Source organism: Leucoraja erinacea, chromosome 16 (genome assembly GCF_028641065.1).
Source record: "Leucoraja erinacea ecotype New England chromosome 16, Leri_hhj_1, whole genome shotgun sequence".
In the NCBI taxonomy this organism is placed as follows: domain Eukaryota; kingdom Metazoa; phylum Chordata; class Chondrichthyes; order Rajiformes; family Rajidae; genus Leucoraja; species Leucoraja erinaceus.
In genome coordinates this window covers 33,827,312-33,852,888 of record NC_073392.1, presented here as the reverse complement: position 1 = coordinate 33,852,888, position 25,577 = coordinate 33,827,312, and the positions used below count along the sequence as shown (strand labels likewise).

The 25,577-nt window shown below is 47.0% G+C and overlaps 1 protein-coding gene across 1 annotated transcript in view; it reads left to right on the top strand.

Annotated features, from left to right (window-relative positions):
• Window positions 1–25,577, top strand: part of plxnb1b (plexin b1b) — a 263,290-nt gene that overhangs the window by 179,459 nt on the left and 58,254 nt on the right. Inside the window, exons 9-16 of the mRNA XM_055648119.1 lie at window positions 646–754; window positions 2,385–2,493; window positions 6,938–7,867; window positions 8,724–8,852; window positions 13,709–13,831; window positions 15,396–15,489; window positions 20,742–20,908; window positions 24,040–24,191. Coding sequence (XP_055504094.1) covers window positions 646–754; window positions 2,385–2,493; window positions 6,938–7,867; window positions 8,724–8,852; window positions 13,709–13,831; window positions 15,396–15,489; window positions 20,742–20,908; window positions 24,040–24,191 — 1,813 coding nt within the window. The remainder of the gene's footprint in view (window positions 1–645; window positions 755–2,384; window positions 2,494–6,937; window positions 7,868–8,723; window positions 8,853–13,708; window positions 13,832–15,395; window positions 15,490–20,741; window positions 20,909–24,039; window positions 24,192–25,577) is intronic.

The following is a 25,577-nucleotide window of genomic DNA, read 5'->3' as shown; positions in this document are numbered from 1 at the left end:
CCGGTGTTGCTCACTCTGGCAATGGAGGAGACCCAGGACAGAGAGGTCGGATTGGGAATGGGAGGGGGAGTTGAAGTGCTAAGCCACCGGGAGTTCAGGTAGGTTATTGCGGACTGAGCGGAGGTGTTCGGCGAAACGATCGCCTAACCGCCGCTTAGTCTCCCCGATGTAAATCAGCTGACACCTAGAGCAGCGGATGCAGAGATCTTGCCTGCCATCCCTCGCAATGATGCCAAAGAATCTTTAATTGGGAGCAGATGAGATCTTGGTTTAACATCTCGTGGGGTTATGGGGAGAAGGCAGGAGAATGGGGTTGAGAGGGAGAGATGATCAGCCATGATTGAATGGCAGAGTAGACTTGATGGGCCGAATGGCCTAATTCTGCTCCTATAGATTTCTAGGGTAGGACTTAAACCCCATGATCTTCTGATACAAACATAAGTGTTATTACTGGGCCCCAGGCGTTAACAAAGGTCATTCTGCAAGGCAGGGGGGTTGAGAGATGTCTCCAACACCAATGGACAAGCTTGCATCTGAGGCACTGGCCATTCTTGGGTGTGATTTGTCGAGTAGTTGCTGTGGTTTTCCGTGAATGTGCCCAGTGTCAGACATTCCCTGAATCTCCGCTTCTGAATTCCTCCCCAGATCACGTGACCATCGGGTTGCAGCTCATGTTCTTCAACGTCACACTGACCACGGCCGAGTTCACCTTCTACGACTGCAGGGCCGTGCAGCAGATCGCCAGGAGCTCTCCGTGAGTGTTTTGAGTCCTCTGTAAATAGAGCAAAGCAAATCCAATACCAATGAATGAGGACCTCAAACACACTGCCACTGCTGAAATAAAACCATTAAACACTCAAATACAATCAGCAGTGTTGTACTTCCGGTGGCGCTGGTGTCAGCAGCCTCCACCTACAGCCGGGTATCTTTTTGGTTTTTTGTTTATTTAGTTATGTAAAAGTGTGTTTTTTTGTGGTTTTTTTGGTGTTTTTATGTGGGGGAAGAGGGCACGGTGTGGGGGATACCGTCCTTCAGCCGCTTCCTGGTGAGGACACGACTATTATTCGAGTCGCGTCCTCGCCCCCCCCCCCCCCCCCCCCTCCCCCCACAGCGGCCTACCTACCTGGATTGGCGCGGCTTTCCTGCCGGGATCAACTGGAGCTCCAGCAGCGGCGGAACAGCGCTGAAACATCGCGTGGCTGGCGATGCCTTACCGGGGGTCGCCGTCTGGAGCCCGGAGTGCTGGACCTGCTGCACCGACATCCTGGAGCTGCAGTTTGCGGAGCTCCCAACATGGGCGGCGCTGACTAACAACGCGGGGTCCTGCGACTCTGCCCGGCTCGGCCTGCGGACTCAGGAGCTGCAGACTCCGGCAGCGGGAGGCGGCTGATCAGGAGGTCCGGGCCGCTGAGGAGGAGGATGCTCACCGTCGGGGTTCAGCGTCGGCGTTCCACCAGCCCGGCGTGAGGGCCTGAACATCGGGCCACCCGGGGCGGCGACTGCGGGTGCTCGGAAGGCCCCGACCACGGATGAACACAGAGGGGAGGCTGGCTGGACTATGGTGCCATCCTCACCTTGGTGCCATTTATGTTATGTTGTGTCGTGGACTTTCTGTGTTTGTGCTTTTTTTTTAAATTCAATTTCAATTTTATTTTTAATATGTTTTATTATTTATTTATTATTTTTTATTTTTTTGGTGATTTTTTTTTTTATGATACTGCCTGTAAGGGAAATTCATTTTGTTGTCTCAAATTGAGACAATGACAATAAATTTGAATACAATACAATACAATACAATACAAAAGCAGGTCAGGCAGCATCGGTGGAAAGAGAAAGTCGCGGGTTGAAGCCCTTTAGTCAGAATTTGAGTCGGTGAATCCTACCAGTTAATTCTCTTTAAGAACAGGAATAGGTTGTGTGGATTTCAAGTCTGCTCTATCTTTTTATAAGATCGTGACTAATATTGTTTTGAGTCTGATTTCCCAATGTTTGGGTTGGCCAATCCCAGCTGATCCCATGTCCATGTTCGCTTAATGTCCAAAAATCGATTGATCTCGGCCTTAAATATACTGAGATCCACGTCTCTGTGGGTTTGAGAAATCCAATTACCGACAACCCTCTGTAAGGAACAAGCCTAAATGACCATTGCCATGGCCAACTAAGCCTGACAATTCCACATCTTGAACCTTTCCAGAATGCTGTTATACCATGGTGTTTGCCAGACGTGTTTTTGTTTGTGCAGATGGGGTTGAGGTGAGAGCCAGTGAGAATGAGTATGTTCTAACTGCTGTGATGCTCTAAGCTGCTCTCAGCTCTGTGCTTGGCTCGGATCATGGTCCCTGTTTCCTGACTTGTTTCTCTTTCTCTCGCCGCTGCCCCTGTAGGTGTCGCGGATGTGTGAGCAGCCGCTGGGGGTGTAACTGGTGCGTGCTTCAGCACCACTGTACCCACAACACCACCTGTGAGGACGAGGTGATCATTTTTAATGAGAACGTAAGTGCCAGGAATGGATGGACACGGGAGTGTTCGGGCAGAGTGACATGTATACGGAGAGCTGGCAACCAGTGCACTTTTGAGGGGTTCTTTGGGGAACGCTAAGTTAGCTTGGACCAGTACAGTCCCAGACATCATCTGCCACCTCCGCTCTATTCAAGTGACCCAGGCCAATGAAGTTCTAGTTTAGTTTGGTTTAGTGCAGTGATACAGCGTGGAAACAAGTCCACAGTCCATGCCGACCATTGGTCACCTGTTCACTAGTTCCATTTCCTGCACACACAAGGGGTAATTTTGCAAAAGCCAATTCACCTTCAAATCCGCATGTCTGTGGGATGTGGGAAGAAAACCATGCGGTCACAGGGAGAGCGTGCAAACTCCACACAGACAGCACCCGAGGTCAGGTTGAGCCTGGGTCTCTGGCGCTGTAAGGCAGCAACTCTGCTGCTGCACACTGTGCTGACTCTCACTTCACTGGAGCCCAACCTTTCCACATCCCAGCTCCCACCTCCGCACTCCTCCACACACCTTCACAGATGGAGGAGGAGATATTCCACCTTCTGCCCTGCTGACTCAGTGTTCAGCGACCACTTCTGACAACCCAGGTGAAGGCGGTTTAATGGCAGGGTTAATCTCGCCTGTATTGTTCATGGAGCATTGCCGCGCCCTCGTGGGTTGTTACAGGAGGGGACCCATTCACTACAACAGCTCCATTCCCTGCAGATGAGGTGTGGGGCAATGGGAGTCAGTGAGAGAGGGACAATTCTCTGAGCCTGGGGCAGCAAGTGAATGTTGCAATTGGCCTCCGCCATTCTGCTGTGGACGACACCCCTTTAAAATGGAGAAAATGCACTTGGGCGCAGATTCATCCGAATGTGACTTGGGCTAAAAGGCTCAGAGCACAGGTTTGGAGAGGCAACGTCTGTGTTCACTCATGTATGGAAGGCTTTAATGGGGATCGAATAGAGACATTTAACACGGGCAGTGCAGTGGCATAGCGGCAGAAACCCCGGTTCGATCCTGGCTACGGGTGCTGTCTGTACCTTCCCCCCGTGACCTGTGTGGGTTTTCTCCGGGAGCTAATTGCGTTGGTATAATTGTAAATTGTCACTGGTCGGCATGGTTCCAGTGGGAGGAAGGGCCTGTTTCCACGCTGTGCCTGTAAACTAAACTAAATTGATTGAGATAACTGTTCCTGGATCACTCTGGTGAATTATTTCTGGTGGCTCGCTGGACATTCCTTGAATGGATGGGTTGTGTTAGGTCAGGGTGGGAGCTCATCATCCAGAGCATAAAGTAATGGCCTGCCAGTCCTGTCTACGCCAGGAACGAGCAAATGGAAAGCTGATAGACTGGAACGGTCTACTCCTCTCCCTGTGAATTCCTCAGTGGGCTTTATAAATCTGAATTTGGTACGGATGTGTGGGAGTTAGGTTATGTTGGGAAAGGAATCTACATGTGTTCAGACGGAGTTCCTGAGATACCTTCGAGTCCTGAATCTTTACGAGTCCTGAAGGTTTCTCAATCTGCTGCTTCCTATGAGCCCTCTGTTTGAGGTTCCACAAGCTCCCTTTTAATTAGAGACATGGAGCCATACAGTGTGGAAACAGGCCCTTTGGCCCAACTTGCCCACACCGACCAACATGCCCTCTCTGCACTCGTCCCACCTGCCTGCGTTTGGCCCATATCCCACTACACCCAATTTATACATGCGCTTATCCAGATGTTTTTTAAATGCTGTTATAGTACCTGTCCCCAACTACCTCCTCTGGCAGCTGGATCCACATTCACGTCTGCTAATCATATGTCGGCCCTGTTCTCATTGGAGCAGTCCAGGTAAGGAAGGCTGGTTTTGTTACCTGAAGGATTTAAGTCTGACAAATACCTTTCTCACAATTATTGATGTGGGCTTTTGATCCTAGATTTACATAAGTAATTAAACTTAAATCGGTCCTGGTGGAATTTGAACTGAAGCCTTAGTGATTGTCCTCCCCTTTTAAAAGAACGTGAAGCAAAGCAGTGATACTGTGTATCAAAAGGATATTAGCTGGTCCTTCAATAGATGGTGGTATTCAAAGATCCTCATCATTGCTTTCCTAAAGAATAACAGTATACACAATGTAGCAAAGGGTCATCAAAGTATTGAGGATGGTATAAAGGGCGAGAGGAATTGACAGTGTTTAAGAAGGAACTGCAGATGCTGGAGGAATTGACAGTTTGTCAGATCAGTGAAAAATATTTCTTTAAATTCTGTTAACAATGGAGCAGTTATCAGTGAAATTCCTTCTGTCTTTCTCCAGTCACGGTAAGATTTCCTTGTGGCAGCTTGGTGTAAGAGTGCACTTTGTCACTACACGGTGAATTCTCTTCTGCAAAGCTGTATTCCCCCCCAAAAAAACACACGGCCTCACTTTCTTGGGTGAACCCGCCTGTAGTCCTAAATGTGTCTAGTCTTCAGTTTGTGAGCTTTCCCCTGTATTAAAGGAGCTTTACGGTCGAACCCAATCCACACAAACAAGCCCCTCCAGTTGGTGACCATATCAACAAACTAAAATGAGAGAAAAAGACAAAGTGCTGGAGTAACTCAGTGGGTCCGACAGCATTTGTCAGTGAAGGGACTGCCGATGCTGCTTTAAACCGAAGATAGACATAAAGCTGGAGTAACTCACTGGGATAAACAGCACCCCTAGAGAGAAGCAATGGGTGATGTTTTGGGTCTAGACTCTTCTTCAGACTAGTTAGGGAAAGGGGAAACGAGAAATACAGACTGTGATGTAGAGAGATAAAGAACAATGAATGAAAGATATGTAAAAAAGTAACGATGGCCTGTTTCTTTTATAATCGTTACTTTTTTGCGTACTTTAATTCATTGTTCTTTCTCTCTCTACATCATTGCCTACATTGTTTCCCTTTTCTCTAACTAGTCTGAAGAAGGATCTTGCCCCGAAACATCACACATTCCTTCTCTCCAGAACTGCTGCCTGTCCCGCTGAGTTACCGCAGCATTTTGTGTATCTGTAGATGACATGGACAGGGGAGGTTTCAGGTCGGGATGCTGTTTCTGACTTAAGGGGCTGTCCCACTTGGACGACCTAATCCACGAGTTTAGAAGACCCTAGACGAGTTGAAAAAAATGTCAAGGTCGTGTTGACTCGCTGAAGTAAAAGACCTTCGATCTCGTACAACTATGTCTACGACCTCCAATGACCATGTCTACGACCTCCTACGACCCCCCCTTGACCTCAGTCTTCCACACCTAAGACCAACTACGACTAGTTACGAGTGGAAAATGATCACATGATAAAATGACGTCATGTTTGCATTTTTTCTCGGGCCAGTTACCGACCGACGACTACCATCACGACCTACCTACGAGTAAAAAGTATCAATTTTTTCCATGCCGACTTTTTTTTTACTCGTGGACATTTTGTATCAGGCTGGAAAAAACGCCGCGACCTACTAGAGGCCACTAGTATGCGGAGACCACTCACGAGCATGAGGAAGAGTTACGAAGACCTCGTGGTGACCATGCTACGAGTATGAGTCAAGGGCAAACTCGGCAGAGGTCGGCAATTAGGTCGTGAAAGTGGGACAGGGGCTTAGCTGTTGTAGGACCAGACCCCCAATGTCCTCCAGAGATGCTGCCTGACACACTGGGTCACTCTGGCACTTTGTGGCGTTTTTTTCTATACTGCTACCTGCACCTCCTCGCTCTCCAAAGAATAAACAAGATTTTTTTCAGACAAGCAATGTTACATGATTAAACTTTCCCCAGCATTGCTTCCTGAAAAGAAATGGATCAATTGTAATCATGTATTGTCTTTCTGCTGACTGGTTAGCATGCAACAAAAGCTTTTCAAAGTACCACGGTACAATAAACTAAACTGCTACTGTTAAAGCAACAGTTCTGCACTGGATAATCCCAACAAAAGGTATAAGTTTAAGAATGAACTGCAGACGGTGGAAAAATCGAAGGTAGACAGAAATGCTGGAGAAACTCAGCGGGTGAGGCAGCATCCGTGGAGCTCCATAGATGCTGCCTCACCCGCTGGGTTATTCCAGCATTTTTATCAACCTCCAACAAAAGGTTTTGTTAACTTTGTCACCAATATTTTAAAATATAAATTAAATGCTTTTCCAAATTAAGTATAAAGTGTCGAGACAATGTATTCGTCTATGGACTCTTCCAGTTCAAAAGGTCTTGGGTTTACCTGGAGCTCCTTTAATAAAGGGTTACATACCGCAACGTCACTACAGTAACTCAGTGTGATTTTATTTTAATACTTCTTTGTTTTACAATTGATTCTTAAATCAGAAATAATGAGTAATTTTCTGTCTCTTGCTCTCCCTCTTCCCTCTTCCCTCTGTGTGTGTTTCCCTCCAACCCGCTTCCATCCTTTCTGTCTATCCTGGTTTAATTTCACTGGTAATCGTTCCCTGACAGTTTGTTCTACCCTACGTGGCTCCTCCAACACGACCGACCAAACCACTCCGCCTTGACACCACCGTTGCCCCGGTTACTCACCGCCCCACCACCGTTGCCCCGACGACAAGGGCCACGACCGTCCCTGCCACCCCACCCCCCGTCACCACCATCCCCACCACTCTGCCGACCACGGTGCCGACTACCATGGGCACCACGGCAGTGGCTTCCACCACCGCTGCGGCCCGGCCAACCGACCCGGCGACCACCCTGCCCACCACCACAACCACCACCACCACCTCACCTCCACCTGTGGTCCCCACCACTACGGTAGCCACGGGGGCGCCCGCCACCCTGCCGACCACAGCCAGTCCCGTTGTGGCAACAACCGCCGCCACTGCGGTGACGACCACCGCTGGCACCACCCTGGCGGAAGCGGGCAGCCAGCCCGAGACCACGACCCCACCTCCGACTCCATCCTCTGAGGTTACAGTGCAGTTGTCCACAAACGTGAGCACGGTGCTGGGCGGCGCCACCTCCCACACCATGGATGCCCCCACTGTAAGCACTTCACCCTCTCCAAACCTGACAGACGTGGGTGACATCCTTGCCGTCACAACCACTACTCCTCCCGATCCCACCCAGCCTCCCTCCACGCGGTTTGCCGTTCCCACCGACCCCAGGCCTGATAACCCCACCGACGCGGTTCCCACCACCACCATCACCACCACCACCACCGATTGGCAAAGGAAGGAAGTTGGTGGCTGGAAGGATTCAGATGCTTGGGTAGACCCTGCGCAGGTTGAGAACGACACAGCAGTCTTCTCGGCCGCTGCTGTTCTGCTATCGGGTGACGGAGATGTTGAGAACCCTTCTCCTGCTTTCCTCCACCTGGTCGATTCTGAGGTTGACTACCACTTTGACCCTGGCTCGTCATCCTTCTCCAGACAGGTAAGCCAAGTTTGTTTTACAGCGGCCAGTCTTGAACTTGGCTGTCCGAATGTTAGCTATGCCTGCATTAAATCGTATATCATGTCAGAGCCTTGAGAGAGGAAAAAATATTGCCCTCTTTCCCCAACTAAAAATGTTCATATTAATATTTTCTTCTTAAAATAATAATAACTAGAACATCATGATATCACAAACAGATAGTTTCAAGTGACTTGTATGCACATGTATGTGTGCATTAGGTCGTATATCATTACAGATAGGATAGAATCTTGCTCTTTCCCCAACTAAAAATGCTTATATTAATATTTTCTTAAATTAATAGTAATTAGAATATCATGAACAGCTGGTTTCAAGGGAGTTGCTTGTTTGCATAAGGTTGTGTGCTAAGAATCCTTTTAATAAACGGATATGGCATGAAAAATAAGGATAGTACGACAGTGTATTCTGATATCTGTCTGTTTTATCATCGTAAATTAACCAATTAAACAACATACATAAAAATCAAAGTATCTTTCCCTTTCAAAATCAAAGAGGGTAACCCGATAAAAGGAATTTCCAGAACACCATCATTGTTTCTTCCTAAATTATTGTCAGTTATTAAATGCTGTATTTAACATAATACATTACTAACTGGTCAGCCTTTGTTGTTGACTCCTACAGTAGGGAGCTATTGATATCAGATGTCAGTAATGAATAGAACATCATTATAGGAACAGTTGATCTTTTACAGCATACTCCATGGGACGTGCAAGTTTTATTTCTGGGTTGGGGCAGATGGTGAAAGTGTTCTGGTTTTATGTAGTTTGCCGCAAGTTTGCTTCTGCCCAGTGATGTTGTCTGTGTGATCTTTGTACAGAGCGATGAAGGGGTGAACAAGGGCCCCGTGGCATGTCCCTGCATGGATAACGTTCTGGGTTCCTCCCTTCTGCCAGTGAACATGGAGCGGAAGATAACACTGACGGGCCAAAACCTTCACTTCTTCCAGGTCGGCATTTGTCATTCGTTTGCGCGTTCTTGGATGTTGCTTTTATCCTGCACCGATATCTTGCTGCAATCTATTTCGGATAAAGTTCCAGCTCATTGCGTCACACTAACAGATATTCAAGGAGCAGAATTGGGCCATTCGGCCCATCAAGTCTACTCTGCCATTGAATCATGGCTGATCTATCCCTCCCTCTCAACCCCATTCTTCTGCCTTCTCCCCATAACCCCTGACACCCTTACAATCAAGTGTCCTCCTTAAAAATATCCATTGACTTGGCCTCCACAGCCGTCTGTAGCAATTAATTGCACAGATTCAATCCACTCTGACTAAAGAAATTCCTCCTCGTCTCCTTTTTAAAGGTATGTCCTTTTATTCTGAGGCTGTGCCCTCTGGTTCTGGACTCTCCCACAAGTGGAAAAATTCTCTCCACATTCATTCTACCCAGGCCACTCACTTATGTTTACAATCTGTTCTCTGTCAACTGCTGTGTTGAGCATCCTCTGATGTTCATTAATACATCAATACATTATCTGGCTCAGGCTCATAGTTTCACATTGTTGCACTGCAGTTGGGATGGATAAAGGACTTTGTTCCTTGTTGTGTAGTTGTTCAGGTAAAGTCACAGTCCTACAGTGTGGAAACCAGCCCTCAGACACAACTTACCCACACCGACCAACGTTGTCCCATTTAGTCCCACCTGCCCACCAAACCTATCCAAACTGTGCACCTGTCTAAATGCTTCTTAACCGTTTCAATAGTACCTGCAAAGATCAATGTACCTGATCTTTCAGGTTTAGGTTCATTTTTGTTACGTGTACAGAGGTACATTGAAAAGCTTCATTTTGCATGCTATCCAATCATAACAGATAATGTTGTAAATAAATACAATCAAGTCCAACTCCAGTGCAATAGGCAGAACAAAGGAGAAGATGCTGTGCAGAATATAATTTTCGGAATTGTAGCGCACCAATTCCAGTGGCAAAGTCCAATGTCCGCAATGGGGTCAAGGTGAATCAGACAGTACCCTAGCTTATGAAAGTTATCTAAGAGGGGAAGAAAGACACAAAGTGCTGGAGTAATTCAGCGGGTCATGCAGCATCTCTGGAGAAAAAGGATGGTTGATATTTTGGGTCTGGACCTTCTTCAGAATTGGAGCGAGGAGAAGAACTTCTTCAGAGTAGGCATGCCTAGGAGCAGACAAAGGAACTGCAGATGCTGGTGTCAGAGAGAGGAGAACCACGTCAAAGTAGGTATTCCTTGAGGAGCGCACCCAGTTCCAGAGACAAAGTCCAATGTCCGCAATGGAGTAGAGGTGAATTGGACTGTAGATGGGAAGAAGCTGTTCTTGAATCTGGTGATGTACGCTTTCAAACTTCTGTATGTTCTGCCCATTGGGAGTGAGGAGAAGAAATTACAAGGGTGGGATCAATCTTTGATTATGTTAGTTGCTTTTCCAAGTCTGTGTAAAGTGTAGATGGAGTCCATGCTGGTGAGTCCAGTCTATATGATAGACTGAGCCGTATCCTTAAATCACTGCAATTCTCACATTGGTTTCATTCCTGCCCAGAATTAGATGGTGTGCAGATCGCGTGTGTTGTTGCGAAATGTTGGCGTAGGATTTCTTCCTCATTTTTTTCACAGAGGATCAGGTGGTTTACAGGAATACAACTTCTGGGTGATAAAAAATGCATTAATCAGTTGCAACTCAGCACTGCGTGGTGTCCATGTGGAACAGTGGGAGAATTCGGGGAAAGTTATCAAGAACAGAATATCCCGGGCGCTTCCGTTAAAATCTGACAAGAATAAGGAGAAACAAAAGGCTGTTGTATATTGCGCTGTAAATTCCTTGTAGTAGCGAGGAGGGGAAGTGAGTAAGAGTTAGTAAAAATGAAACTCTCATTCATGCTGATACAGGAAGAGTATTGTTTCATTCATACTATGAGTTGGTGAGATGTTGATCACTACGCTTTCAAATTGTGAATTTACTTTTTAATGGCTTGTTCCCGTGAGCAAGTTGTACTTCCGTGTATGTGGATCTATAATGTTTCCTTGCAGATTGACTGTACAATATTATATTTTTATGGGGGTTTATGGTGGTACTTTGCCCTAGTCATACAGCATGCATATAGGCCCTTTGGCCCAACTTGCCCGCACCGACCAACATGTCCCATCTACATGCCCTCTGCCTGTATTTGACGCATATCCCTCTAAACCTGTCCTATTTTACGGACATTTTCAACCTCTCTGAGGTCTGTGGTCCCCACCTGCTTTAAAAGGGCATCAATTATACCGGTGCCCAAGAAGAGTAAGGTGACGTGCCTCAATGACTATCGACCAGTGGCACTAACGCCGGTGGTGATGAAGTGCTTTGAGAGGTTGATCATGGAGCAAATCAACTCCTACCTCAACAAAAACCTGGACCCACTGCAGTTCGCTTACCGCCACAACAGATCAACGGTGGATGCGATCTCGCTGGCCCTCCACTCCGCACTGGACCACTTGGACAACAAAAACTCATGTCAGGCTGTTATTCATCGATTACAGCTCAGCATTTAACACAATCATCCCCTCCAAACTGGTTACCAAACTCGCAGAACTGGGTCTCTGCACATCCCTCTGCAATTGGATCCTCGACTTCCCCATCCACAGACCACAGTCTGTTCGTGTTGGTGGAAATGTGTCAGCCTCAATAACAATCAGCACGGGAGCACCTCAAGGCTGCGTGCTCAGCCCCCTGCTGTACTCACTCTATACCCATGACTGCGTAGCCAACCACAGTGCGAACTCCATCATCAAGTTCGTTGACGACACCACTGTTGTGGGGCGTATCACTGATGGGGATGAGTCAGAATATAGAAGCAACTGTCCATATGGTGCCAGCGCAATAACCTGGCCCTCAACACCAGCAAAACCAAGGAACTGATTGTGGACTTTGGAAGGAGTAGGAGGGGGACCCACAGCCCCATTTATATCAACGGGTCGATGGTTGAAAGGGTCAAGAACTTCAAATTCCTGGGCGTGCACATCTCTGAAGATCTTTCCTGGTCCGAGAACACTAACGCAATTATCAAAAAAGCTCATCAGCGCCTCTACTTCCTGAGAAGATTACGGAGAGTCGGTTTGTCAAGGAAGACTCTCTCTAACTTCTACAGGTGCACAGTAGAGAGCATGCTGACCGGTTGCATCGTGGCTTGGTTCAGCAATTTGAGCGCCCTGGAGAGGAAAAGACTACAAAAAGTAGTAAACACTGCCCAGTCCATCATCAGCTCTGACCTTCCTTCCATCGAGGGGATTTATCACAGTCGCTGCCTCAAAAAGGCTGGCAGTATCATCAAAGACCCACACCATCCTGGCCACAGGTAGAAGGTACAGGAGCCTGAAGACTGCAACAACCAGGTTCAGGAATAGCTACCTCCCCACAGCCATCAGGCTATTAAACCTGGCTCGGACAAAACTCTGATTATTAATAACCAATTATCTGTTATTTGCACTTTATCATTTTATTTATTCATGTGTGTATATATTTATATTACGGTATATGGACACATTGATCTGTTTTGTAGTAAATGCCTACTATTTTCTGTGTGCTTAAGCAAAGCAAGAATGTCATTGTCCTAGACAGGGACACATGACAATAAACTCACTTGACTTGACTATCCATGTATCTGTCCAAATGTTTCTTAAACATTGTGATAGTCCCAGCCTCAACTACCTCGTCTTGCGGCTCGTTCCATACACCCACCACCCTTTGGGTGAAAATGTTTTGGGTTCCTATTAAATCTTTCACCCCTCACCTTAAACCGATGTCCTCTTGTTCTCTATTTCTCTACTCTGGGCAAGAGACTCTGTGTGTTTACCCGATCTATTCCCCTCATGATTTTGTACACCTCTATAAAATCACCCCTCATTCCGCCTGCACACCAAGGAATAGAGTCCTTGCCTGCTCAACCTTTCAATAGAGCTCAGGCCTCATAAATCTTCTCAGCATCCTTGCTAGCTTGATTTCTTTCCTATAACATGGAGCTGAGAACTGAACACAATTCCCTAAATGTAGCCTTACCAACATCTTGTGTAACTGCAACATGACCTCCCAACGTATACACTCAAAACTCTGGCCGATGAGGGTCAATGTGCCAAAAGGCTTTTCGATCACCCTGTCTACCTGTGGTGCCATTTGCAATGACCTATGTACCTGCACTCCGAGATCCCTCTGCTCTTCAACACTCCCCAGAGCACTACCATTCACTGTGGTTTCGATTTTTTTTATTTCGATTTTGAGAGCCAGGTATTCGGTTGTCAGTTCCTGCTGTTGATGGTATTAATCTTTGGAACTAAATCGTATTCATTAAATCTGTCGCAAAATAGCCAAGTGTCACGTCGTGGTTCCCAGGTACAATGTTTCTGACATCGAAGAACTAGTATGAAAATGTCTTCCACCTTATTCAAGAGGAAGTGTTAACGTCTGAGGAAGTTTTCTGCATCACTGCCTTGCCTTTAAAGTTGACGCACACTGTGAGGATTTTTGGAAACTGGAAGAAAATACTAACACAGAGGATGCCTCTGTAAACCAACCACACACACACACACACACACACACACACACACACACACACACACACACACACACACACACACACACACACACACACACACACACACACACACACCCCACACACACACACACACACACACACACACACACACACACACACACACACACACACCACACACACACACAGAGACCACCCCCACCCCCCCAAGGTGTAGTGTTCCTGTTCACTTCACAAGGAGTGCCTGGCCTTCTGACGTGTCTGGATGCTGTCTTCATAACCACCTCTGTTTCTGTTGCCTGGTAGGATCCAGAAGAGGATTACGAGTGTGTCTTTGTCATCGAGAGTCGGATGGTGGTCGTGGAGGCATTTGTCGAGGTTGACGATTATAATCCCACGTACTACTCCATCACTTGCCAGGTGCACCAGGTAATGGCTAACGGCAATGGCAGCAGCCCTGTGTAATGGTCAGGCAGCTGTAAACGTGCTGATTTACTCCAGTCACACACATGCCCAAACAATCACCGCTGTTTAGTACAAGCCAAACCACTGACAAATTCACATGCAGGTTCAATGCGCTGACATCAAAACAAACCTGTTTATTTTAATTTTTTTAAAGAGCAATTAATAGACCTAACCCTGAAATGTTTAGCTAGGAACGAGTTAATACTTTAAAGACCAAGTAAGCACCATGGAGCAAAGGGACAGTACAGCTGGTAAAGCTGCTGCCTCGCAGAGCCAGAGTCCCGGGTTCGATCCTGACCTCGGCCACTGTCTGTGTGTGTGGAGTTTACACGTTTGCCCTGTGTGGGTTTCCTCCGGGAGCTCTGGTCTCCTCCCACATTCCAAAGACATGCAGTTAATTGCAGTCAATAGGTTAAGTGGCCTCTGCAAAATGCCCCTAGAGTATGGAGAATGGATGAGAAAGTGGGATAACATAGAAGTAGTGTGAACAGGTGGTCAGCATAGACTCAGTGGGCCAAAGCACCTGTTTACATGCTGTATCTCTAAACGGGTTAATTCCAGTTAAACCTCTGCAAACACCAGTGCAGTGTAATAGAGCTATTATTTCACATGGTAGAATTACCCTTTAAGGCAAGGTGGTGGCTTGCTTGGTTATCAACGCCAAGAAAAACCTGCTATTACTTGAAATATTATTCTGAGCTCACCACTTGGGCTGTCAGCAGAGGAATCAATGACTTCAGTGCAGATGATATAGATTGTTTGAAGCAGTGAAGAAAATTAAAATTATTTCTGATTTACAGTGAACAATGAGTTGCATAGCCAACATCAATAATGTTTATTCAAGGCAATCTTTAACATGCACAACTGCCTGGATACCCTTCAGAAACATCCTGGAGTAAATGGTGGTGGACATTATCTTTATTCTTTGCATGTTGCATATTATATAGTAGGTTCTCTGACCACAATTTTCACAGTGTGGAGTATTTGTCATCAACAAACCATGGTTACACCAGCACCAAAAATAAAATGGTGGGATTGGTGTATCAGGAAGAGACTGCACACCAGGCGGCACAGCAGTAGAGATGCTGCTTTACAGTGCCAGAGACCTGGGTTTGATCCTGACTTTGGGTGCTGTCTGTACGAAGTTTGTACGTTCTCCCCGTGACCCCGTGGGTTTTCTCTGGGATCTCCGGGTTCCTCCCACACTCCAAAGACGTGCGGTTTTGTAGGTTGATTGGCTTGGCATGATTGTAAATTGTCCTGCGTGTGTGTAAGATGGTGTAATTGTGCAGGGGATCGCTGGTCGGCGCGGACTCGGTGGGCTGAAGGGCCTGTTTCCGGGCTGTATCTCTAAACTAAACTCAGAAATGTTCTGACAATAAAAGGGGCTTCCCCCAAAACACAAGCCTGCTTTGTTCTCGCTATGCAGAGCGGCCGACTGACTGCCTGGGAATTTTTGTTGTGTTGTGTCTTAATCTGAAATCTCCATTTTCTGCCTCCTTTAATTCTCTGACCTTTGCCATTACAGTACGCCTACTCCACTCTCCAGCAGGAGTATAATGCAACTGTGTATGTCCAACGGCGCCCCAATTATAGAGTGGACAGCTTGCATAACTTGCACAGTAAGTCTGCGCGGACACATCCGAATATGCCGTAAAACCAAATGAAAGTCTTTGTGCAGCCACGTCGCCATTTCTCCTGCTAAAGTCGTTGTCGTAAAAAACAGAAAGTGTTGCAAATATTCAGCAGGTCAAGCAGTTTCTGTGGAGAGAGAGATTACATGAGCCAGACCACTCCCCCCAGCTTGGGCTTGACTCAGATTTGTTGCCATGATGTCCTGACCCAAACAAATCTCATAGTAGATCTGGTTTCCCTCTAGTTTCCCTCGCCCCGAAGAAGGGTCTCGACCCGAAACGTCACCTCCAGAGATGTTGCCTGACCAGCTGAGTTACTCTAGCATCTTGTGTTCATCTCAAAGTAGATCAGTCCTGAAAAGTGACTAAGTCTCGGGATTGGAGCAAGGTCCCTCACACCATTCCAACGGCTTCTGCAACTGTTTACATCAGTGACATTTTAAAGTGGAAAAAGTTTAGAAATTTAATTTACTTAAAAAATTATTTTTGTTCCATGTAAATTAATTCAGAACATTAATACTAATTGAAATAATCGTCAATATAAGCAGGCTGCTTATTTTTTTCCCCATCTAGGTTGGCCTTTAATGAATGTGACTTTACTGGATGTTTAGTTTAGATACTGTATGGAAACAGGCCCTTCGGCCCACCGACTCTGCACTGGCCAATGATCACGTATACACTAGTTGGATCCGACACACACTAGGAACAATTTACAGAAGCCAATACACAAGCCTACAAATCTGCACGTCTTTGGGATGTGGGGAGGATACAGGAGCATCCGGAGAAAATCCACGCGGTCACAGGGAGAGTGTACAAACTCCAAACAGACAGCACCCGTAGTCAGAATCAAACCCAGGTCTCTGGCATGAGTTCAGTGGAGAGTCCAGAGATGAAGGGGGTGTTTTTTTTGGGGGGGGGGGGGGGGGGGATTATGGGGTGGCCAGATTTCAGGTCCAAATCTGACAGCTGACAGGTTGAAACATAGAAACATAGAAATTAGGTGCAGGAGTAGGCCATTCGGCCCTTCGAGCCTGCACTGCCATTCAATATGATCATGGCTGATCATCCAACTCAGTATCCCGTACCTGCCTTCTCTCCATACCCCCTGATCCCCTTAGCCACAAGGGCCACATCTAACTCCCTCTTAAATATAGCCAATGAACTGGCCTCAACTACCCTCTGTGGCAGAGAGTTCCAGAGATTCACCACTCTCTGTGTGAAAAAAGTTCTTCTCATCTCGGTTTTAAAGGATTTCCCCCTTATCCTCAAGCTGTGACCCCTTGTCCTGGACTTCCCTAACATCGGAAACAATCTTCCTGCATCTAGCCTGTCCAACCCCTTAAGAATTTTGTAAGTTTCTATAAGATCCCCTCTCAATCTCCTAAATTCTAGAGAGTATAAACCAAGTCTATCCAGTCTTTCTTCATAAGACAGTCCTGACATCCCAGGAATTAGTCTGGTGAACCTTCTCTGCACTCCCTCTATGGCAATAATGTCCTTCCTCAGATTTGGAGACCAAAACAAACCTGGCAGTGCAGCTGGTAGAGTTGCTCCCTCACAGTACCAGATACCTGGGTTTGATCCAGACTTTGGGTGCTGTCCATGTGAAGTTTGCTCATGCTCCCTGTGACCCTGTGGGTTTTCTCCGGGTGCTCTGGTTTCCTCCCTACATCCCAAAGACATGCAGGTTTGTAGCTTAATTGGCCTCTGTAAATTGTCCCTAGTGTGTAAGGAGTGGATGATAAAGTGGGGTGACATAAAACCTGTGTGACGATAGACACAAAAAGCTGGAGTAGCATCTCTGGAGAGAAGGAATGGGTGACGTTTCAGAAGAAGGGTCTTGACCCGAAACATCACCCATTCCTTCTCTCCAGAGATGCTGCCTGTCCCGCTGAGTTACCCCAACTTCTTGTGTCTATCTTTGGTTTAAACCAGCATCTGCAGTTCCTTCATACACATAAACTAGTGCGAATGGGTGGTCGATGGTCAGCGTGGACTCAGTGGGCTGAAGGCCCTGTTTCCATGCTGGATCTCTAAACTAAACTAAACTAAATGCAGGGCTTCAAAGTGAAACGTCGACCATTCCTTCCACCCCCTCGACCCGCTGAGTTCCTCCAGCAGTCTGTTTGTTGCTCCAGCTTCCAGCATCTGCAGTGTCCCGTATCTCTCTGGACCTCCTGTCTGTTGCAGGAAGCAGGAGTATGTGGACTTGCGGATTACTCTTGAGAACCTCTGGTTATAACAGGAATAAAATCCAGCCGCCGTTTCAGGTCGATAACCTCTCATCAGAACAGATGCATCGCTCCAAAACCTTAATTCTGCACATGTGACGTCTGACCTGCTGAGTTTTCCAAACACTTTCTTGTTTTATTTCAGATTTCCAGCATCCATTATCTTATCTTACAACCTTCCAACACTTCACTTACTGCCTCTGTTTTAGCTCAAGGACTATCATGTGAAGCATTTGTCACCAGTCCTGTGGAATTTGATTACCAGTATATAAGAACTAGGCATTATAGAGCACGGAAACAGGCCCTTTGGCCCAACTCAAGAACTCAAGTTCTGTGTTGAGTATAGCTGGCTGGTGTTATATCGTGACAATGGCAGGTTTTCTGTGCTGCCTGCGTGTATGTGGCAAAAACACATCAAAACAGTCCAGAAAAGCTAAGAGCTCCATTAGGCTGAAATGTTTTGAAAATGGCTCACCATGTTTATTATAAGGACTTTTAAATGAGTATGAGGAAAACTGTATGTTTGCATAAAATCAGGTAATGGTAATGCAGCCAACTTCATCTGTGCAAACTAAAAGTCTGCAGATGTTTGGATGATAAGGGAATTAACATTTCTGGGAAAATGCTGCGAATGTGATAGTAATGAGTGGTGGCGCAGGCAGGATGGACTGAATGGCATCCACCTGCTTCTATTATGTAGTGAAAATTACATTGGGCCTTCTCTCCTACCTCCGAGTTTTATCTTCGGCAGAGAGCATAATAGAGAGTAATTTGGGTTAGATTGTGATAACGCTCCTGTGTTTTGCCAGCAGTGATCGAGTTAGAGAGTTTCAGTGGTCGCTTGGACTTTAGACTTCAGACCTCAGACATATAGTGTGGGAAGAGGCTCTTCAGCCCACCAAGTCCGTACCAAGCACCGCTACACTAGCACTATCCTACACGCTAGGGGCAATTTACAATGTACAGAAGCCAATTAGCATACAAACCTGTACCTCGTTGGAGTGGGGGAGGAAACCGGAGCACCAGGAGAAAAGCCATGCAGGACACTGGGAGAATGTACAAACTCCATGCAGACAGCACCTGAGGTCAGGATTGAGCCCTAGACTCTGGTGCAGGAAGGCAGCAGGATTACCGCTGCCCAATTGTGCTGAAACTGTGTTGTTCTGAAACTCATGCTGCTGAGATCATTGCAACCGAGAGGTGATATCACACCTCACCTGCTGTTTGGGCCTGGGGATCAAAAGCTTGTTTCTCTGCAGAAATCCTGGGTTTAATCCCTTTTTACCTTTCAACAGAAACATGGCAATCTCGCCATCTTGTGGAGGATTTGTCACTGGTCTTGTGGCATTTTGGTTATATCGGAACCAGGTGTTAGAGAATCATACAGCACTAGAACAGGCCCTTCGGCCCAACTCTTTCATGCCGACCAACAAGTCCCATTTACCTGCTTTTTGGCCATATCCCTCTAAACCTTTCCTACTTGTGCACCTGTCCAAGTGTCTTGTAAATGCTCTTACATGCTGTGTTATATAGTGTTATATGTTTTACATGCTGTTATCACACCTGCCTCAAATGCCTCCTCTGGTAGCTCATTCCATATATCCACTATTCTACAACTGTAAAAGATGTCCTTCAGGTTCCTATTAAATCATACCCCTCTCACCTTAAACCTTTATAAAACTCTGGGTTTTGATTTCCTCTGTTGTGCTATTTTACTTTGAGTCTTTATGGTAATACTCTTCGAATGCTGCTACTTGGATGGTTCAATGATGTGGACAGCAGAGATGCTGCCTTGTAGTGGTGGATCTGTATTTAGCCCTGACCTCTGGTGATGTCAGACTAGAGCGTGCACCTTCACCCTTGGCCCCTCCTGGGCGCTTGGCTTCCCCTCATGTCCCAAAGGGGGGGGGGGGGGGGGGGGGTGTGGGGAGGTTGCCCCGAGTGTGTAGATGCATAGCAGAATTTGGAGGAGTTGATGGGAACGTGCACAGAATCAACTGAGTTAGTGTAGGATTAGTGTAAATAGCTGTGTGATGGTTCGTGCAGACCTAAGGCAGAGTTGCATGTGAGTTGTGGTGTGATGTGGGCCCTTTCCGTACTTTATGACTCCAAGAATGTGTCTATCGTATTGATTTTTCCCAAGATGACCTTTTCTACAAAACTATTAGAGCAATATTTTTTCTAAATCTGGACAGTTCCTTTTCCCAGAATCACATTTGCCCGTGTGTTAATCAAATCATCCCCACACATCAAAATCTAGTTCCTCTAATTGTCGTCATGTCTAGTTTGGGTTGTGACAATCATAATAAACAGAATACTTCTCTAAGTTTTTTTTTTTTTACAGTGCCAGAGACCCAGGTTCAATCTTGACCTTGGGTGCTGTCTGCGTGGAGTTTGCACGTTTTCCCTGTGAATGCGTGGGTTTCCTCCGGGTGCTCCGGTTTCCTCCCACATCACAAAGGAGAGCAGGATTGTAGGTTAATTGGTCGCTGTAAATTGTCCCTAATGTGTTGGGAATGGCTGAGAAAGTGGGATAACATAGAACCAGCGTGAACGGGTTAGATAGAGCTCTAGGGGCTAGTGGAGTCAAGGGGAGAAGGCAGGCATGGGTTATTGATAGGGGACGATCAGCCATGATCACAATGAATGGCGGTGCTGGCTCGAAGGGCCGAATGGGATCCCCCTGCACCTATTTTCTTTGTTTCTATGACTCAGTGGGCCGAAGGGCCTGTTTCCATGTTGTATCTTTCAATCGATTTTAATCAATTGGTGAATCTGCTAATCTGTAAAATGATTCGAATTATATATTTTATTTCTTCACGTGTAATGAAATGTTTGCGTTTGGATAGCGCCTTTATGCTTGAGTCCCAAGGGGCTTTCTAGCTGATTTAAGCATAGTCACTGTTGCAATATTGCACGTTGAAGGGACAGTTGTGTGGGGGTTGAGCTCTTGGGGGTGGACGGGGAGTAACTGTGTGGAACTAATGCCCTCTTGCCGCCCCTGTACAGTTACCCTGTACAACTGCTCTGTGGGCCGCACAGACTGCAGCCGCTGCCAGACGGCGGACACCAAGTACTCGTGCGTGTGGTGTGGGGGAGGAAAGCCCAGCTGTGTGTACAAGGAGTCTTGCGTGGACGGTGTGGAGCAGACCTGCCCAGCGCCCGTCATCCACTCGGTGAGTCGGCTCTGAGATCGCCGGACATAACCCAGAAACCGAACCGTGTCTCTGCAGCGAGGCAAGGAACTGCAGGCGCGGCTTTGAAATTAAATGTCACCTCGTGCTGGAGGAGCTCGGCTGGTCAGGCAGCATCTGTACAAGGGTGACACAGTGACTATACATGATTACAACCAAGCCGTCCACAATGTACAGGTAGCGCCACACAGTGGTAGAGTTACTGCCTTACAACACCAGAGACCCAGGTTCCATCCTGACTACGGGTGCTGTCTGTACGGAGTTTTCAAGTTCTCCTTGTGATCGTGCTTCTTGAACTGCTGAACTCAGCAGGTCAAGCAACCCGGTTTTATCCGGCTGCTCCGGTTTCCTCCCACGCTCCAAAGACGTACAGTTTTGTTGGTTAATTGGCTTTAGTAAAAATTGTAAATTGTCCCTCGTATGTAGGATGGTCCTAGTGTCCAGGAATCGCTGGTTGGCGCGGACACGGTGGGACAGAGGGCCTGTTTCCAAGCGATGTCACTAAACTACAGCTGCTGCCTAGCCTACTTAGAGTCTCGGATGTGGATAAAAAGGGATGGAAACTGAGCTTCTCCTGATAAGGAATGCTGCCACAATCCCGTGTGAAAGATGTTCCATGTCATTTATCCCACGTTATATGTTTGGAGACAGCAGGGGAGGGTGGCGTGACGTGGGCTGGTGAAGGTATAGTGGCATCGTCTCCTCCCTCTCACCCACTGATGAGAACGATCGCCTTTTATGTGCTGTTGACACTTCCCCGGTTAGACGAGCTGGCCTAATGCCATTGCAGCTTCCCGAAGCACTGAGTAGAATCATGCTCTCCATCCCTCCCCCACCCTAGTTCTCCTGATTAGATTGTATTACTGATTGTATGCCTCATTGTCACCTTCCCCTCAGCTAACAATGATCCATTCCACATTTTCCTTGACCTCCGTCCCCTTTGATCACGTTTTCACACCTTGCCCTACCATATCTCTATGCCTCCCTCTCTCCTATTTCTCAGTCTGGAAAAGGGTCTCGACATGAAACGTCACCCATTCCTTCTATCCAGAGTTGCTGCCTGTGCCGCTGAGTTAGGCCAGCATGTTGTGTCCACCTTCGATGTAACCCAGCATCTGTAGTTCCTTCCTTCACAAATAGTATCAGGGCTCTGGTCTGTGCACCTGCACCTTCTAGTGTCGACACCATGCTGCTCCACAATGTGTTTGCAGGATAGGAGGTGCGGAGTAACTGTTGACACCTCTTGCTGAGGCTGGCAGCACCAGCAGTCACGTGGACTGCCTGCAGATACACAGGGCACCCAAACCTGTTTCCATTCCCCCACTGACTTCCTGGGTAAATGTGTGTGTGAGTGTGTCTTGTGAACCCTGTGAAGTGAGCTGAGCTGAGCTGACGTTAACTCCCCCTGGAGCAAAGAAAGTGATGTGGAGACTTGTTACAGTGAGTGGTTTTGGCAGTTGATCGGGAAGAAATAATTTCCACTGATAGCAAGGTAAAGTCGCTGCCTTACAGCGCCGGAGATTCGTGTTCGATCCCGACAACGGATGCTGTCCGTACGTAGTTTGTACGTTCTCCCCGTGACCTTGTGGGTTTTCTCCGAGATCTTCAGTTTCCCCCCACACTCCAAGCAGGAGTAGGTTAATTGGCTTGGTAAATGTAAAAGAATTGTCCATAGTGTGTGTAGGATAGTGTTAATATGCGGGGATCGCTGGTCAGCGCGGACCCGGTGGGCCGAAGGGCCTGTTTCCGCGTTGTATCTTTAAACTGAACTAAACCACTGGTTACCGGAATCCCGATAATTGCTGGGAAAGTCAAGATAGTGATGAAAATGGTCTTTTTATAAAATGGAAAATATGCAAACTGCTGGTGAAACTCAGCAGGTCAAGCAGCATCTGCAGAGGCAAAGGTATAATCAACACATGCAGGGACTTCAACCAAAACATTGACCCTCAAGATACAAGAGCATTTAATTGTCACATTCCCTGGGACAGGAACATTGAGATTCTTATCTGCTGCAGTTTTACAGGCAGGTTAACGCAGCAACACAATAAATAAGTATACAATGAACAGTATACAATAAATTATCAGCCATTCGAGGTTAGGGTGGCACGGTGACGCAGTGGTAGAGTTGCTGCCTGACAGAGTCAGAGACCCGGGTTCGATCCTGACTATGGGTGCTGTCTGTATGGAGTTTGTATGTTTTCCCTGTGTCCGCGTGGAATTTCTCCGGGTGCTCCGGTTTCCTCCCACATTCCAAAGACGTGCAGGTTTGTAGGTTAATTGGAATTTGTGTGTAGGATGGCGTTAGTGTGTGGGGATCGCTGGTCGGCACGGATTCAGTGGGCCAAAAGGTCTTTCCTCATTGTATTTCTGGACTAAACGAAAAGGTAACCAGACCATAATAGTGCAAGCCGTACTACCTAGTGCAACGTTATTTAAAAAGCCCATTGTAGTTCAGTAATGAGGTTGGGTTGTGGTTCGGGTTGTGCAGGAGTTCCAGAGCCTGATAGTTGATGGGAAGAAGCTTTTCTTTAAGGTACCTGGAGGTAACAGTGATTTGGCTCCTGTATGGTAGCATGGTGATGAGAGCATGGCCAGGGTGATGTGTGTCTTTGATATTAGCTGCCTTCTTGAGGAAGCACTTTTTGTAGATCCCTGGCAGAGAGGTCAATACTTGTGATAGGCCCGGCAATGATTCTGCAGCCTTTCATTCAGTTTACCGAGGTGCAGTGAAAAGTTTCTGTTTACTTGCAAAGACAAGACTATACACACATACAATCAATCAATCCACAGCACACAGATATAGGGTATAACATTCTCCTCCATCCAAGCCTCTTTCATAACAAACTTCATAATTCTTTGGCAATGTCCACCATTTTCTACAGCCTCCTTCATTCTTAGGGATTTAAGGTATCAAACCAGACTATGACGCAACCAGTCGGTATGCTCTCCACCAGACACCTGCCTCTTTGCTCCACAGGTGCTGCTTGACCCACTAAAACGTGCAAACTCCACACAGGCAGCACCCGTGGTCAAGATTGAGTCTGTGGCGTTGTGAGGCTGCGGCTCTACCAGCTGTGCCGCCCTGTGACACGGAATGTTTGCCTTCGCAGATCGAGCCATTGTCAGGACTGCAGGAAGGTGGCACCATGCTAACCATCATCGGTTCCAACTTGGGCCAGAGATTCGAGGACATCCAGAACATGGTGACGGTCGCTGGTATCCCGTGCCGTGCCGACCCGCTGAAGTACGAGGTCTCCACCAGGTCAGTCACTTGCTGTTGTGTTTCGGAAACCCTTGCGAGCCGGTGAGCATTGAACCCAAGCACCTTGAAATAAAATTCTTGATCAGTTCAATCTTTATAGCATGTTTTCCATTTTTGGTTTTCATTGATGGGACAAGCCTGACGTCCGATGCCCATCCCACATGGCTTTGGGCAATGAGCCGCCATCTTGACCCACAAATGAAGGTGTGCCCCCAGTACTGTTGGCCTCGGATTTAGATCCAACTCTCATGATGGACCAGCGAGGTGGGAGGTCATGGGGAGAAGCAGGAGAATGGAGTTAGGAGGAAGAGATAGATAAGCCATGATTGAATGATGGACTACACATGATGGGCCAAATGGTCTAAATCTACTCCTATTTCTTACGATCTGACCTTATCCCCGAGAGAGGGTGTTGTGTGACAGTATGGATCCTGACGGTGGACGTGTTGCAATATTCCTGCTGAATTTATCCTTTCTAGACAATGGAAGTTATAGCTTTGGGAAATGCATTTTGTGCATTGGTGGGCTTCTGCCTTGCAGATAGTACACACTGCAAATATTGGTGTACAGGTGCTAGAGGGAGTGAATATTTATAATGGACTGCTTCTTGTACAGATCACTACTGTTATAGAGTCATAGAGTGATACAGTGTGGAAACAGGCCCTTTGGCCCAACTCGCCCACACCTGCCAACACTTGTCCCACCTGCTTGCGTTTGGTCCATATCCCTCCAAACCTGTCCTACCCATGTACATTATCTGTCTAACTGTCTCTTAAATGTTGAGATGGTTCCTGCTTCAACTACCATCTCGGGCAGCTTGTTCCATACACACACCACCCTTTGTGCGAAAAAGGTTACCCCTCAGATTCCTATTAAATCTTTTCCCTTTCACCTTAAATCTATGTCCTCTGGTCCTCGATTCACCTACTCTGGGCAAGAGACTCTGTGCGTCCACCTGATCTATTCCTCTCATGATTTTATACACTGCTATAAGATCACTCCTCATCCTCCTGTGCTCCATGGAATGGAGCCCCAGCCTACTCAACGTCTCCCTGTACCGTAGCTCAGACCCTCTAGTCCTGGCAACATCCTCGTAAATCTCCTCTGTACCCTTTCCGGCTTGACAACTTCTTTCCTATAACATGGTGTCCAAAACTGAAACAATACTCTAAATGTAGTCTCACCAACGGCTTATACAACTGCAACATGACCTCCCAACTTCTATACTCAATAGTCAATGTTGGAGCTCCACTTATTCATGCAGGTGGAATTTATTCCACGATATATTTAACTTGCGCATTTGGAGATGGTTGAAAGTCTCCATAATTAACCTGGCCCCTAATCCTCAATGGATGCCCATGTCTTCAGGTACATGTTAGAGATGAA